At 34.9% G+C, this 17,092-nt stretch overlaps 1 protein-coding gene across 17 annotated transcripts in view; it reads right to left on the reverse strand.

The window, feature by feature from the left end:
• The window catches only part of LOC129788150 (regulating synaptic membrane exocytosis protein 2), a 42,112-nt gene that overhangs the window by 6,083 nt on the left and 18,937 nt on the right, over positions 1 to 17,092 (reverse strand). For 2 of the 17 annotated variants that reach the window (XR_008750314.1, XM_055824244.1), the window contains exons 7-19: positions 14,210 to 14,703; positions 11,904 to 12,102; positions 11,357 to 11,548; positions 10,521 to 10,786; positions 10,314 to 10,448; positions 10,093 to 10,230; positions 8,555 to 8,743; positions 6,599 to 6,849; positions 6,130 to 6,181; positions 5,715 to 6,064; positions 3,477 to 3,649; positions 3,232 to 3,402; positions 2,812 to 2,962 (exon numbers count right to left, since the gene is read on the reverse strand). Coding sequence is in view for 6 of the 17 variants with exons in the window: in XM_055824244.1 (XP_055680219.1) it covers positions 2,812 to 2,962; positions 3,232 to 3,402; positions 3,477 to 3,649; positions 5,715 to 6,064; positions 6,130 to 6,181; positions 6,599 to 6,849; positions 8,555 to 8,743; positions 10,093 to 10,230; positions 10,314 to 10,448; positions 10,521 to 10,786; positions 11,357 to 11,548; positions 11,904 to 12,102; positions 14,210 to 14,703 (2,761 nt within the window). In the remaining 11 variants the exon portion in view is untranslated. Of the gene's footprint in view, positions 1 to 1,172; positions 1,312 to 2,811; positions 2,963 to 3,231; positions 3,403 to 3,476; positions 5,621 to 5,714; positions 6,065 to 6,129; positions 6,236 to 6,598; positions 6,850 to 8,554; positions 8,744 to 10,092; positions 10,231 to 10,313; positions 10,449 to 10,520; positions 10,787 to 11,356; positions 11,549 to 11,903; positions 12,103 to 14,209; positions 14,704 to 17,092 lie in introns of all 17 variants that reach the window. The other 15 variants (XR_008750313.1, XM_055824235.1, XR_008750312.1 and 12 more) reach the window with 12 other exon arrangements.

The following is a 17,092-nucleotide window of genomic DNA, read 5'->3' on the forward strand; positions in this document are numbered from 1 at the left end:
GATCCACTCTGAGGGATTTTGTGTTTGAATGAAACATATCTAATGAAAAAAAAACTACATACATAGCATTTCTTTCCTGTAGACATCCTGTCCTTAAAAACAAACCCTAATAAGAATTAAATTAAAATATCCCAGATAATCAATTTTTTTGTCAGAAATTAAGACTTTTTTATCTTTTAAAATTCTAAATTAGTAAGACGAACTTTGTGTGATGACAGAAAAATTATAATTTAAGAAGTTTATATAGCATTAATTCTACTCACTAAGTTTTGAGTAACCTAAGTATTTTTCTTTAAATAAAATCTACATAGTATTATAAAATATACACAATAACTTTAAAAGCTTTCAGCAAATCCTCCTAAAAAGCTCCTTCACTGTGAAAACTTAAACTTGTGTGTTAACTCCGTCTGCAGTTTGTCGAAGAAAATTTGTTTAGTTTTATATGTTTCTAACTATAAATAGATTTTAAATTAGGTTTTTGGGGTTACACAATGACTAATTCCAATATTTATTTTTAGGTTTTCTATCAATTTTATCTTTTAAAAATCTCATATTGAAATAACATAGAACAGCAATTTATTTTAAATAAAAATAGAAACACATCACGAGAGAAATTTTAGTCAAAAAGAAAATAAGAAAATTTTTAGGCAATTTGTAAATCCAATTGGAAAGAAGAGAATTATATACAAAGATCTAGTTGTGTAAAAATAAAGGGAGACAACACCAAAATTTTGCTTAAAACATTGATTTAGTTCCAAAAAAAATGCAAAGAAAATACAAAAAAATATATAGAAGTCAGTCCGAATAAGTACTACAATATTGCGATAGACATCAAATGCAATTGAGTGAGCCAATTTTGAGGAGAGACACAAAAAAATTTAGCAATGAAATTGTCACACAAAAAGAGATTTGTTGTTGTTTTTTTTTGAAAAATAAACGCACAAAGTATAATCCCAAAAATTGCAAAATGACCAAATCAATCTCCGGATCCAATCGTTTCCTTCTTTCTTTTTTTTTCTTAAAATTTTCCTTTCAAGACCGACTAGAGCGTTTGTTTATTTTTTTTCTCTAAGTCGCTAGAGCTTTCGCCTAGACCTTCATTCATCTTTCTCTCACTTATTTCTCTCGGCACTAAAATCATTTTGCAATCTCGAGTGGCGTGGAAAACTTACGATGAGCCCTCCGAACTGGAAATTGAATGGAGGCTTCCCGCGCGACCCGATGACTGACTTCCGGTGGGGGCAACCTCTACAGATCTTTGAATACATCCTGACGATGATCTTTTTCGATGTGGCGGCATCGCACCCTGGTCTGTTTATTAACACACAACACATCATTTAATTTAAATTATTTTTCTCAACTCTCTATTTGCCTTTTTTTTTTGATTATTTTTTCTCTTCTCTCTTGGCTATATTATCTTTTTCTTTTATTAATGCTTTTTTTACTTTTAAATATTTTTTAAAAAATACAATAAAATATATATAAACCATATTTGTCTTTGTAAGCATCTCCATTGAATACGTATAAAAATAAATTCCCACAAAACTGATCATATACTCTATGCTGAAAATATTTGTAAGCATAATCCTAAAACACCTGTAACCTTGGTTTGTGTCTTACTTTCGTTTGTTTCATTTTTAACTAAAAAGCTCGCCTATTCAAATTATTTTTAATTGATTTTGAAACTTAATATTAAAAATTAAAAAATAGAAATAATGCAAAGGAGAAAAGTTCTGAGACTGAAAATTCTTAACAAAGCCTTTAAAATGATTTAACAAATTAATCTTAACATTAACACAAAATTCTGAACAGTTGAACTTTTCAAATATTAATTAAAAAAATAAAGAAAAAAATATAATAAGAAAATCAAAACCATAATATTGAAAAATTAATTTGAAACTCTTTTAAATTCCAACAGATAAAATATGAATTGAAAACTTTATAAACTATTTTAAAAATTCGTACAAACCTTTAAAAACTTTAAGCAAGATGTTTCGTTTATTTTTTAGCCAATATTCAAGCAGCATAAATTTCATTTTAGCATAATTTATTTTCAATTATTATTTTCTTGAATATTTTACTCAATTTAAATTCGTAGAATATTCACAAAATATTTAATCATTCGCAATCATTCGTAAATCCTTGCAACTTGTTATTACGGATGAATTTATCTAGCAAAATCGTGTGGCACTTACAGGATGAAAAAATCAGAAACCTCCAACTCAGAAAGGTTACGAAAGGTAAGCAAAAAAGTGCTTGCTTGAGAAAAATCTTTCAGGAATGTTAAAAGAAATTTTCTCACTTTTCAACGATTTAACAAAAGAAAAACATCACAGAATCTAACGATTAAGATAACAATTGATAAGAAGCATTGAACGGGGAGCAAGCATCCCCGGGAATAAATCGAACTATCAGCAAATAAAAAAATACGTTCAATTCTAAGAGACGGATAAAGTCCATTTACGAAAAAAATAACATGAGTTTGAGAGACAAAATATTTATACGTAAAAAAAATTGTCTAATAGTGGGTGAAATGGTATAAACTCTAAATCTCCCTGCGAAAGATGCATGTCCTTCCATAGAGGAGTCGAAGATTTATGCACAGAGCACTGATAAAAAATTTTCTTGTTTTTTTTTCTCGAATTTTCTTCCGCGGGAAAATGTGTTTTGGTCGATAGAAACAAAAGATGAATAAAAAACTTGTGTGAAGCGCAATTATTTTTCAAATAAATTTTCTGAGAGTGGTGAGAGGATAAAAGTTCTTTCTGTTTCTGTTGATTTTATTTTGCGATGTGAAATATTTAAGCGAACCTGTCGCCATCGCCACTTCCCTCGCCGTCACTGGAGGCCGACGAGCCTCTCGATAGCCCGCCACGCATCTCACCAGGCAGCACCTCTTCACTCCGATGCACCGTAAAGGAATTCTTACCCTTCTTGCCAAACCCCAACCGTCTCTTCCGACCTTTATGTTTCATATGAATATTAACACCATTATTGTCTTATTAAAGCTAATTATTTTACATTATTTTTTTATATGCATAAACCTATGTTTTTTTTTTCTTCTAACAGAAACAATCACAACTCTAGAAGCCAAGGATTTGCAAGCTCTAAGACATTTTTTTTCATTTCATTTTTCTTTTTGATTTTCATCTCTAATTATTTTCTTTTGTGAGAGGAAGAGATATTTTTCTTTCAGCGTGAGCTACGTGATTTTAGTGGATTTTGACTTACCGGTGGCAGAGAGTTGGGATGTGGAGTTACTTTTCTTCCCCATTCCTGCACCAAAACGCTCACGTTCGCGCGTTGGCGTTGTCTCACTTTTCGGGGATCGTTGTTCAGTTTTCCGTCTCGAAGTATCCAATGTACCCTGAAGAGCCACCGCTGTGTCACTCAGGCTTCCATCTGTTAAAATTTGATTAAAAAATGTTTTAAAAATCGAAAAGATTCAAGATTAAACGTTAACGTAGGATACTAACCAATTTTATCTTCGATTGTACCCTCAGCTGTTGAGGTACTACGATTGAATGAGCTCTGCTGGGAGGTTCCTTGCTCACGATCACTAAGATCACGATCACGATCTCTCTGTCGGAAGGCACTGCGTCCGTTGCCGTTGCCTTCTCTCCTTCGCTCCCTCACATCGTAATCCCCACTGTGTCGTGGCGTTTTCAGAGCACCGCGTTTGGGTGTTGTTTGCAGGAGGGCAACACCAGCAAGCCGGCAGGATTTGGATTGGGTGGAAGAAGAACGAGAAGCAGAATTGTTAGCCCTTCTACCGGAACGTCTACCAACTACAGGAGACTTATCATAGTGGAAATACTCTGGGGTATCATTGATACTGACGGAACTACGATCATTTGATTTCTCAAGCATCTGCGATACAATCTTTTGCAGCGAGGACAACTCATCCAAGCTGCTTGACCGACGTTTCCCATAGCGCGTGGAACGTTTAGCAGATTTCCCGCTAAACGAGGAATTCCTACCATGAATAAAGGGGGATTCGCGTACTTCAGCTTGCCCATCTGGGGTTTCTTTAATAGCTTCTGAAGAGCATTTTTTGAAAACATCATCATCACCTTCGGAATTTTCCTCATTTCCCGACTCTACATTGGGAAGTCCTTGGGAGCTTTCAGGATTTACATCGTTATCAAGAGAACTTTCATTTTCAAACCCAATTGCCTTTTCACGGATATACTTATTGAGTTTTTCCTCTGTTGAGGCATTATCCTCACTTCCTGATGCACCTTTTGAGCTTTCATCACTCAGGAAATTAGTTACAGAGGGTTTCTCAAGAAGCCTTGTTCTAACTTCGTCAATAATTGACTTGATTGAATCAGTTTCATTGCCTAAAATTGCTTCTGCAGCTGTTTTAGATTGAGTTGAATCCAAAAAGGATTTATTAGGTTCGTATTCTTTGAAATAAATCTCTGACGGTTTATTTTCATCACCAGATTGATCATCTTTCTTATCATTTTCTTCATCTTTTTGCTCATCTTTTACCGGATCTTTTATTTCTTCTTTTGCTTTGTACTTGAGTTCTAAATCTTTCAAGCTAATTTCAGTTTTATCTTTAGTTTTAGATGGATCTAACTTTTCTCTAGGTTCAATTTTCTTTTTATTCAAACTATGCAAAGAAGTTCTGGTAGGATCCTCCTTTGGGACCTTCTTTTCGCGAGGATTGCCTTGAAAGTAATCTTTTGGGAACTTATAAAATTTATTCTTATGTACACGTTTTCGCTTCCATCCTGTATCTGAATCATACTCAATATCAATTATATTATCGTCTAGGATTAAAGAATGAGTCCTACTTAGGCGAACACCTTCAAAGGGCATTTCTGCAAATGGTGGCTTCTCATTCCAGTCTGGAACCTTTTCAGCCCAAGGATTTCCTCCTGTAGGAGAATTCTGCAAGGAATATCTTCCATAGTAAGCCTGATTTATGCCTTCAGAGCGTGCAGGAGGATGCTCAAACTGATAATCAGGAAGGTTTGAAAATTTCTCAGGAAATTCAGGAATTTGATCAGAAACTAATGGAGTAATTTGTCCTGATCTCGGGTTGTAAATTGTTTGATTGGATGCATAGGTAGGCAATTGATTTGAAAATATAATTTCTCTCGGTTGATTTGTCTGTTCACGCCAGAAAATTGATGGAATATTTTGATCAGAGTACGAAGACTTCAAGACTATTCCATTATCCTGAGAACTTAGAATGGAAATTGTTTGATTGGAAACAGATCTACCATTATTGTACCTCTCCTGTCGGATAGAGAATCTTCCTGGTGATTGACAAAGAGTAATCTGACTTGGAAATGATGAAGTCATTGCGAAGGATTCAGCCTGACTACCAGGAATGTTAAATCCCATTGGATTTACTTGCTGAAAGGGAGCTTCATCAATGAGGTTTTCGGGTTTATCCAGGGGTTTATCAGCAGAACTACTCAACCTACTATTCAACAATTGTCTACTGATAGAAGAGGCAATTGATGTTGGTCGTGGTGGAATTTGACTTCTAGCAAAGGGAATTTTTGAGGAATGATACTTGAACTCTCCTGGTAGGGAACTAACGGACGTTGCATGCCGATCGAGAGAATCACTTCGCTGTTTCTTCCCACTCCGGTGGGCGCTCAAATAAGAATTTTTTTTGAATTATACAGAGACATCCCATTGAAAGTTTTTCATCATTATTATGGAGATTTTCTCTGAAGGGAAAAATTTACCTCAATCCACGAGAACCACGCGGTCTCTCCGATTGTGTGGAGAATGCACTCGATGTAACACTGACTACGGATTCCATGTCTGAATCCCCAAAATCTCCCATGAAGTCCTTGTCTGGCGACAGGGAGTGTCTGGGCCTTAATCTTGGTTCCATCGAATGCATGGCCAAGTCGCTGTCCGACAGGCCTGTGTAGTGACGTTCCCAGCCACCCATTCCTGTACTCCGGTACGTTTGCTGATGATGTTGGCTATGACGTACACGATGGCGTGCAAAGCGTCCACCCCCAGGACGTTCCTCAAAGTCTTGTGCAAGTCTCTCCCTGATTATGGCATTTCGCGACGCCTGTGGCACCTGCAAAATCATCACGATTTTTACCTCAATACCTGGAATTTTTCTCTTCGTCTGATTAGTCCTACCTGTGGCAGTTGACGCTTCTTCGGTGAGCCCGTTGGTGTGGCTGTAGCCGATCTAGATTGAAATCGTGGAGCATAAGAATGTGTTGGAAGAACGGGATAGTCATATCTGGAAATTATTGGTTGAAAAGCGTTTTCATGAGTTTGAAAAATCAACCAAAAAAAAGGAAAAAGAGTGAGAGATAGAAGAGAGAGAGGGTGCATCCTGAAAGGGGTACAAGCAAACGACTTTGAAAAAAATTGATCTAAAATGTAGAGAGGAATGATTTCTTTTACATAGTCATAGTGAAAATTCTAAAGGACATTACAAAGTTTTTTTTTGGATTGGATGAGGATTTAGTGAAAGGAAAAAAAATCAATGGAATGCAACATAAACAAGTGCAGGGGTATGTTCAGTTCATTCATCATAAATAGATTAAAAATTTAAATATTAAGAATTCCTGAAAAGAAAATCCTTTTGAGTGTGGCTCACCTATCATCTGGTGGAGAGATCGATCCCCGCCGCGGGCTGCCACTGCGATAGTTCTCACTGGGGGCTGCTGAATGGCTTCGCTGACTCATTGCTGCTGCCCCATTGCGCCTTGTGTACGTCGCTTGTTGATTGTGATACGCCTGACCCACCCCGGAGACGGTGCGATAATCACGGGAAACCATTCCGGCCACTCGTTTACGACCCTGTGGTGACATGTCACGCCTCGAACGTCGCGCCTCGTGCAGATCGATCTGCAAGTTTCGTGTTGAAATAAAATTTTTTAATTACGAGAATTTTCAAATCAATTCTTATGAATTAAGGGATGTTTTTTTTTTTTAAATAGAACCCCAAAAGAACGAATCCCCAAGGAAATGTAACTGTTATGGAGACTTAATTTTCTTCATGGAAATTGAGGGTGATGAAAATTATAAAAAGGATCTTTGAAAATCAATGTACAAAGTTCCATTTAAAAGAAAATCTTGTGGCTACAATATACAGAAAAGCTTTTAATGCAAAAGTTCTAAAGAGCTTTCACTACGCAAGTATATAATCATGTTGAGACACAATATAATTTGATTAGTATATATATTTCTATATGTATAAGTAAAATATATAAAGTGAAGAAATATGTAAATTAAAAATAGCCCAAACGTTACGTATAGGTAGGTTACTGTTTAATAGATAATATTGAGAAGAATGAATTAATTATAAATATTATTTTAAGCGAAGCTTATAAATCATTCCAAAATATATATATAAATTACCTTTGAACTGTGTGTGTTATGTGTGTTTGTTTTCTATCGAAGAGACGTTTTAAAATTAGACAAAAAAAATGAATTGTAGAGGAAAATTAAAAGTGTTGGTGTAAATGTATAAAGAAAATATTAAGCAATCTGTGAGGTAAATAAAATAAGAATAAGAATAAAATTTATAAATCTTGGATTTTTCTCAAAATCTCCCTCTTAATTGTGAAAAAATTCCTGACACTAAATAATATGAATATTTTGTCTTCAATATAGCTGTTGGGATTTTTTTTTAATTTCTAAATATATGAATTTATTTTAAGTATATAAATAAATAAATTATAGACTGAAATTGAGAAGATTATTAGTTATTTTATTCACATACTAAATGTTTTTAATACCATTGATAAATGCAAAGATGATTTAAAGAATGTTTTCTTAAGTGCAAAATACAACCTTTGCAGGTTCAATGGAAGGATGTTTTATATTAGAAGAAGAAAACGAAAAGAAAAATCATTACACTTATGAAAAATCTGAACAGTCTTTTCCATTAATCTTTTAAAATCTTCTCTCGACTTATCAGATGGCTCCGAATACATATTAACAAAAAAACCGTACCAAATAAAAGTTTTATGATCTACTTTTCACTTTCTCACCGGAGAGCAAAATGATTCATAGGTCCACCTTATTTGGGGTAAAATAAATAGGGAAAGAGCTTTCATTGCGTTTCACATGGAAACTATATTTTATTTAAACGCGAAAATTAAAAAGTTTTTCTTTCAAAATTTAGCTAATTTATTTTTAAAAACTATCTTAAGATTTTTTTTCTCATGTTGGAGAAAAATTCAATGTTAGGCAAAAAACTTTCAATTCAGATTTTTTATAAGTATAAAACGATTTTAACAGGAAAAACACATTAAAAAAGACATTAAAAAATATATTAAAAAAAAGAAATCAATAAAAATTATTTTTCATATAATGAAATCTGAAAGAAATAAAATGAAAATACACTAAAATTTTTCAAGGAACTATTCAAGTGTTTTAAAAAATGGGTTTTGCATAGGATTTAAGAAATTCAAATATTTTTTGGAATTCGAAAAAAATGAAAACGAAGGGAAAACTAAAATTTAAAAAAAAAACTTGGCAAGGACAGCGGATCGTTTGAAAAAAATTGAGACATTTTGGCAAACTCATGTTCCCCTGCTCATTTTACCTCAGGTGGAGGAGGACTTGATGAACTCCCTAAAGATGACAAACTAGCACCATCCCGGCCGGCCGTAATGCCATCAATATCGCATTCAGATGTATCCGAATCACTTAAACGGGACGTTGTACTTGGTGGTGACAAATGATCAGTGGGGGTTAATATGCTTTCCATATCATTTGGATCTTCTTTACGCAACTAAAATTATAATATAACAAATATTTCTTTTTACCAAAAAAACCAAAAATATTTTCTCACAAATTTTCTTTCTCTGACAATTTCTAAATTTTCTGTTTTCTTTTTTTTTAACTAACTTGACAAAGGCGGACAATCGCGATTTTATGTGGGAAAAATTGTATTTTGATTTAGAGGCCTAACAATAAATTTTATCATATAGCTGCTTTAAGGGATTATCAGATTTTACGCTTTTCCCGGGGAAAGAAACTAAGAAAGAAGTAAGATAAAATATAAAGACAGAAGAGTCTTGTTTTGTAATCAATCAAATGTGTTTGAGTTTAACGTGTTGATATTAACATTTTCATTCTACATACGTATTAGAAAGAACGCAAAACATCCTTGAGTATGTCTCAAGAGGAGAAAATAAAACAGTGGAACAGTAAATATTTTACTTTAACATTCGCTTAACAAAATTTTCCTAAATAAAATATCAAAAGAAAGTAGAATCATGAGTTAATATTGGTATCAAAAACAATAAATTAATATTTATTTAAAAATTATTAAAATAAACCCCGTTATTTATATTTTTTAATTTACTACCAGCCATCCATGGAGACTTGCTTTTATATTATTGATATATCCTGATATCGTTTGATTTATCAATGAAAACCAAAGACTCAAATAAAATTTTTAACAGACTTTATCAAAATAATATTTTTTTTTAATTGTCTGTGAAAATTTGTCCTATTAGTCCTAATTTCATTGATATATCAAACAGTGGAAAATTTAAAAGAATTTAACTTCCATGATTGTAACGTAAATTAAACAAAATTAACATAAATTCATGATAAAGTAGTGTATATATTCTGCATTATCTGAGTTTATCTGGTTATTAAAAATAAATCGAGAAATCAGCATGAATATTTAAACTCAATAAATTATAAACAACATGCCATTTTTTAAACTTTCAATATAGGTATAGTTTAGTGATGTTTTATTAACTAATTTTACGCACAAAGATTTTGAATCAAGTGTCTTTATAAACACTTTGATTCAAAACTGAATCAACTGTAAAAGGATATATAGTTTCATTTTAATAAGGAAAGAAAAATCACTTAATTTTACTTTCACAAACGCAAAAGAAATGACGTGATGAAGGAAATTTTAAAATTTAATATCACAATGATAAAATTGAAGATGGAAAATGGCAAATTATAAAATTATTTAAATGCTGGTTAATTGGGGACTTATGAACTAAATCATAAATGAAACCTCATCATAGCATCTGATAGGTTTGATAGATTGTGCAACAAGTTGCACTGTAAGAGAGCATTTTGGGTATAATGGGAATAATTTGTGTGCAAACGTACAGTATGATTGGGTGAGTCCTGATGTGGCTGCAAAATATACCATTCCGCCTCGTCGTCGAGTGGATGGTTTCCCAGTTCGAGGTTGACTTCACCTAAAAAATCATTGGCACCGTATCGAACGTAATCCCAAACAGTAATCTGCGGAAATAATAAATTCAATTAGTTTCTTTTCTTGCAAGAATTTTGATGAGAAAAAGTTTTCCTTGATAGATCAGACTAACCTCCAACAATCGATTGTGAAGATCGGCCCGCCGTAGACCGGAATATACAAATGTTTGGCCCCACCGTGGATCACACGTACTGGCAAGTGTTTTCGTTCTTCGTTTTGATTTGTCGGAGCCAGGCAGTAAAAAAATCTTTAAAAAAGAAAAATTTTCTTAATTCTGAAAAAGTTAAAAAAAAAAGAAAGTTTTCGAATTTGAACTTACTTTAACGTAGGGATTGCGGGCAACACCGTTGGCTCTCACAGTAAGCCCAGCAGCGCAGACGATGGTAACGATTAGCTGGAGGCTGGGCGCCTCGAAGCCCAATTTCACTTGAATTCGACCACCAACGTTGGGATCGTACGGAAGTGGTCCGGCGGGTGTGAGGCGATTGGCGTACCTCGTAGCTGTTGCACGATTGAGACTATGAATATCTGGTGATCCTGGTGACGTCACCAAGACACTAGGTTTATCACGTCTATCGTAGATTTCTGTTGAAAGAAATTTCATGTCAACTGCGGGTTGGGATTCAACAATTTTGACACAAGTTTTTTCTTATTTTACAACTCAATCTGTGTCTCGGACAAAAAAAAAAAGAAACTTTTGATTTTTGAACTTGAGAGTCGTCGATACGCATTAGAACCCCCTCGAGAGGATCAGTTGAAAGTGATCCTGAATACTGTAGAATGGATCCTTTGGACAATCTTTCCTCAAACACGAACAACATTGTTGTGTGTAGTGTGTAGTCTTTTTGTGTTCTGTGTGATGTGTGTTTCCTAAAATTGTTGATCCTGACAAATCATCAAAGGGATATATCGCTCATGTTGCGCTATGTTCTGTCCAGCAAAATATAATCTCACAATCATACACCCACAATCGCACACAATCTCCCAAACACACCACAATTTGGAGCATCAACATAAAAGATAATCAAGAGTTGTGTGGTGAAATAAAAGAGAGAATTATGTATGATCAACAAATTAGTGACTAAAATGAGGAGAAGGATACAAATGCTAGTCCACCGAAGATGATCCAGCTTTTCATTTTTTTTAAGTAAGTACCTGACTGATGTGTGCGTACTGGTGAGTGAGATTGGCGCCACGATGCCTGGGCAGCCTGACGATTGGCTGCAATGACGCGCGACACGATCAATTCAACTTGAGGATCGTGGCGTCCCTCGAAAACAATGTCGTATACTTCTTGGGCCGTTTTTCCAGGCAATGTTCGCCCATTCCACTCAATTACTTCGTCACCTAAATTGCAATACATGTGGAATAAGCGAAAAGATAGAAAATAAAATCAAATTCAAAAGTGATTTTTTTACTAAAACATTGACTAACTTATGAAAAAAAAAACATAAAAACATCAAAGGCTACACACACATCGAGATGCAATTTTAGTGTTTTCAAAAACTAAAACTCCCCAAGGGTAGAAGTTGAGAAATTAAATATTTCTCTCGGTTACCTATTTAAAAAATTTAAAAGTTTATTTTTAGTTCTACCCTGGAGGAGAAAATTAAATTGAAACTATAAAATATAAAACCAATTATGAGGCCAATTGAAGCTGATACATAATGGACGTTGGGGGTGGGATGTATGTATGACTCACCTGGCTTTATATGCCCCTCCTGATCGGCAATTGAGCCACGTTTGACTTGGTCAATGATGGCCCCACGTCCACCTCCTGCCAGAGGTACCCCACCAGCTACCTTGAGTCCCAAAACATCCGCCCCGTCGACACTCTTCCGTAGAATCATGTGCCCAATCATTCGAGTCCCATCTGCCGACACTTGCCAACTAACTGGATTCTGCAGAATCAATTAGTTTGTTTTTCTTCTCTTCCACCTCATCGTCTGTCTCACAGAGACACACACACATTGTATTTGGGGTTTGGGCTTTTCTTCTTCTTAGGAGGGTGGATTATATACCCCAATCACTATCTGCTAACCCTCGCACACTAACTTTTGGGCGGGCGGTTGGTGTAGACAATCACCCAAAAAGAAAGCCCCAGGGGGAGAGCAGGGAGCTTTTGGGGTATATGGGTATGAGGATGAAAAACTAGGAGATATATTGGGAAGCATGAGACACAGAAATGCTCACACGTGAGACACAGATAGAGATGGAAAGAGTATAGAGAAAATAGTAGAGGTTCAGACACTAACAACATCCAAAGAAAAGTGATTAAAAGTGAGACTAAAATTGCTGATTTTCTCCTTTGGTCGTCTTCCTCCACGGGAGGCATCCACCAGTCCCATTGAGCACGCCCCTGTAGCCTCTCTGGCACATAAATTTACATCACTCACAGATAAAAGTTATTTACAGACACTTTTTATCACTTCAGAGACTGCAACGAAGTTTCATTTTGTCCTTTTTTTCACCATAATTCGCCAGATTTAAGTAATGCCAATTTTTTTTTACAACATATTGAAGACAAATGTTAGAAAGAAAAACAAGAAATATAAATTGAAAAGTACAAAAAAATCTCAGAAAGTTAGATTTTTTGTATATAGAGCAAAATGCAAAACATGCAAAAACATCGTTAATAACTCCATGTCCTACATCATGCATGGGGAACAGCGTACATAACACACCGAAAGAACTCTCGCGGAAAGTGGATGATTTTCGAGAAGGATATAGATTGCACATCCAGGATAATGACCAGGCAGAGTCATAAATTGTTAAAGTTCTACTGTATTTTAGCGGAAAACATTTTTTATGTAGAGATCTAATTTTTTTAAGGAATTCCTGGAAGACATCAAACTTTTCATAGAAACGTGCCTAAATATGTAGATTTTATTCTGATTCCTAGAATTGGAATAAAATCATGATTTAGGCTTTAAAATAAATGTTAAAAATATTTCTCTTTAGAGATATCTCTCTTTAGTTTTTAGCTTAATTTATAATTATCAGTTTTTTTAAAATATTTATTCGGAATAGTTTTTTTTTAATTTCGATTAGAAAGAAATTAGAAAATTATCAGTAACAAGGACAGATTCTGTCAAAAATCTGTTTTTTTTCTATTCTAGAGTTGTAAGATTTCTGGTATGCCCAAAGAGATATTTTCCGATTAATTCTTATTTTAAAAACTTTATTGTTGTAAAAAAAGAAAAAAAAATTCTTTTTAAAAAATCTCTTTCTCAATTTATTGCGCAAATTAGTCGCAATTAATAGCTTTATTCTATTTTAAGGCTCGCTTTAAGCTTTTTTTTTATAAAAGCTCTTTACTTTTTCATAGATCTTGTTTAGTATTTTTTACTAGCAGATCAGACAATATTTCTGAAAAGAAAAAATTAAACTCAAAAATTTTCTAAATTTCTGCTTAAAGTAATTTTTGTAGGATTTTCCTTTAAAAAAAAAGCCTTTAAATCCTACAAGACTTTGCCCCTAATAAATTAACCTTTTTTGGCGGGGTCATTTCCTCTTGTGACACACAACGTGCCCCCCTTGCATGAGAAATCTTTCGTGTGTGCATAGCTGCAAAGAGAATTTGAGTTTAAAAGCTACCCCCCTCTGCATTGAAGCAATAAATAAAATAGCAATTACAAAAGCAATGCAGAGGGATGATTTATCGTGTCTAAGAGCAAGCTCACATGGAAAAAGCGCACACAGAAAATATTAAGTGGGTTTAATAAGCAGGCAAAGTGGAGTAAAGAGAGTATCGCTAGAGCCACACTAGAGACACTCACCAGGCAGAAGACTACGAAAGAAAAGATATAAGATAAGAGTACCAATGATTGATGGATGACAATGGGAAAGGGGATGATTTTTTTTTTTTGTATCTGGGCCATCTTTTTTTCACCGGAGAAGAGGAAAAAAAAGTACAAGGAGAGTGTGGAGAATCAATGTATCTCCACGTAGTGGGATTCGAGTGCTCGCGCGAGCAATCTGGAGCGGGATGTGAAAGAATGCGGATACCTTTGTGCCATCGCCACGATTAGAGTCTTCACTACTGGTAAATGTGCTGCTTGTATCAATGCCTGAATCCTTCGTGGCGGAATCCTGACTCCCTTGACGTTCCGCATCCCATACACTCCAATCCTCGGAGTCCTGCCGATCGAAGCGCACCGTCTTCTTTCTGCGCTCCGTGAAACGCCTGCTGTCCGCCGTTTCGTCCCAATATGGATCCGGCTCACTCGTGTACCTGTCGTACGTGCTCTGCGTAGATGCAGACGAGGTGGACGTGGTGGTTGGCGTGACACTGCTGCTACCACCAAATGATGTGCCCGCCACCTCGCCCACAATTATTTGCGGATTGTGATGTGCCGGCACCTGCCGGTTGTGATTCGTGCGATTATACGTGTTGCGATGATGGACATCCAACCTGCCCGGGGGATGGATGCTACCGCCCGTAACCACCGATGATGACGCCAGTAGTCGCGAGTGTGACTCAAGCACTTTTCCGTGTCCCGCTGCAAATGCAAAAGGCCAACGGATATACGCTTTATACGGGGACATCAATAGATCTTCTCACGTTCACAAATCTAACTCCCATTTTGTCTCTCTTTTTTATTTATTTTTTCCACCCCCACCCCCCAATTTTGCAAAAGTGAACTTTCACCCCTACACAGAGAGTCCCCATGAAAAAGCTCCCAGTTCAGAATGGAAAAGTTCTGTGAGTCACAGAGAGTGTGTTTTCCTAATGTTATTTTCTTCCTTTTGCGATACACATGTGTGATACCGTGGTGAGAAAATTGCATTGCAACACAACATTCAGATATATGTAATACTTCTTATATATATTTTAGCTTCTCATGGCAATTACATATAGGTAACTAAAAAGACTTTCCTCTCAAGCTCCTTTACAGGTGACCTCAAGACTTTCTATTCAATTTTGATGAAAGCACAACTTTCATGTAAAATCAAAGAAGTTTCATTTAAATATTTATTCAATATTTTACCTTTCTTTTTCTTCCATCAAAATTGAATGGAAAGTGCTTTAAAGCTGATTTATGAATGTGGTTTACTAAAGGGAATGTTTTTTTGTCTGTGCATAGAGGAAAAAATTATTATTAAGTAGTTTACAACACAGGGAAGTGATCTTTTGGTCATTTCATGCTGTTCTTCAGTTATAATTCATCAGGAAATCAACATTCACTCAAAAAAGCACAACTTCAAATCAGATTTTATTGAAATTTCATTTTTTTTCTCTTAAAAAGAAAACACATAAATACGAAATTTTCTACAAAAAGAGCATGAATGGAATGGAGAGAGAGTGATTTTGATTATGAAAATTATAAAAGAAAAATGTGTCAAACACATTAATTTTAAATTATTAGTAAAGATAATTTAAACTAAATAATAAATTTGGTTTTAGTTTACAATGGATGATTTTTTGTAGGGAAATTCAAATAATTTTCCAATAAATCAGGGGAAATAATTTACCTTCCACAGCAAATCTATATTCAAATCACATTCATAAAATTATGAAATTAAGTTTGAAAGTTTTTTTCAATTAATGTTTTAATGAGCATCTTTAATAAATAAAATAAGATGATTGTGTGTTAAGTTTCTTCTGTAATTTTTAGGGGTAGTGTCGTGTAAAATATATACAGGTATATTGAATGAAAAAACTACCCTGTCTTCGAAACAATGTCTGTTAGTTAGACGATGTGAAAATATGGGAAAACAAGAGAGATCTTCTAAACAAACAGCAAAAACAACCAATATTGATTGATTTGCACATCGTGTCATGTGAAATACCCGTCAAAAGTGAGTCAATTTCACTGGAAGGTGGGATGGTTGGAAAAAAAAACAGGTAAAACAATCATTTCACAAACTTTTCTCACACTTTCATCCCCCATCATCGTCATATAATGCAAAAAGCAACAAAAGTGTATTTTCCCATTTTCAAAACATTCATTTTTGCCAATCACTGAGAGGTGATTTCCTCCACACAAGAGCACACCATCTCCTCACACCCCCAATGTTATATTTTTGCGTTATTCACAACGCAAAATGTAACTCAAAATGCATCATATTGCGAATTTATGTGGCGCACAGAGCCCAGCTGTTCGACACTGATATCGAATTAATATGGGAAAATTTATTAGTTTTAGTTTTGTATACAAAAAAAATCTATATACGATGGAGTCTCATGAAGAAGCCATGCTACGCCATGGCGCAGCAAAAGCATATAAAATGAATATTTTGCGTCTTCCTCATTTTTCCTCCGCAGAATTCCTCTCTCTCTGCATGCTCCATCCGAATGAATTAAATATTTAATCCTCATTGTTCGTGATTAGAAAGGGAAGAATCCTAATTTGCTATTTTTAGCCAGAAAACTTTCCCATATCACACGAGAACCAGCACATGCAAAAAGTACTAAATAAGGAAATTTTCATGAGATTTTCCATTATTGTAACATACATAGCCATATTTAACATAACGTCCTCTGACATTATTTTATTCCTCCTTCCCACCTCGTGTGTCTAACATGTCATTCCTGTCGGCTCGTCATCTCACAGCAATCTCACCCAGATGGTGGAAATTCATGAAAGTTTCCTTCTTTTCGCACACAATAAAGATGATGGATACAAAAAAATCATTCATCGAGATTTGTCACCACTTCTATGCTTCATTTTCTATATATATACTCAATTTTCCACCAATGCTTTCTTCCCTCTACACCAGTCATGAGCTTTTTCTTTTACTTTCCACACAGCCCCTTCCCACCATACCGAAATATGGCTTTTTGTGGGAATAAAAACACCCCACAATGTCATTTTGTACATAAGAGCTTTCACAGAGACCATATGCTATATGGAGAAAACATAGGAAAGATCTTTTTTTTTATTACTC

Source organism: Lutzomyia longipalpis, chromosome 1 (assembly GCF_024334085.1).
Source record: "Lutzomyia longipalpis isolate SR_M1_2022 chromosome 1, ASM2433408v1".
NCBI lineage: Eukaryota > Metazoa > Arthropoda > Insecta > Diptera > Psychodidae > Lutzomyia > Lutzomyia longipalpis.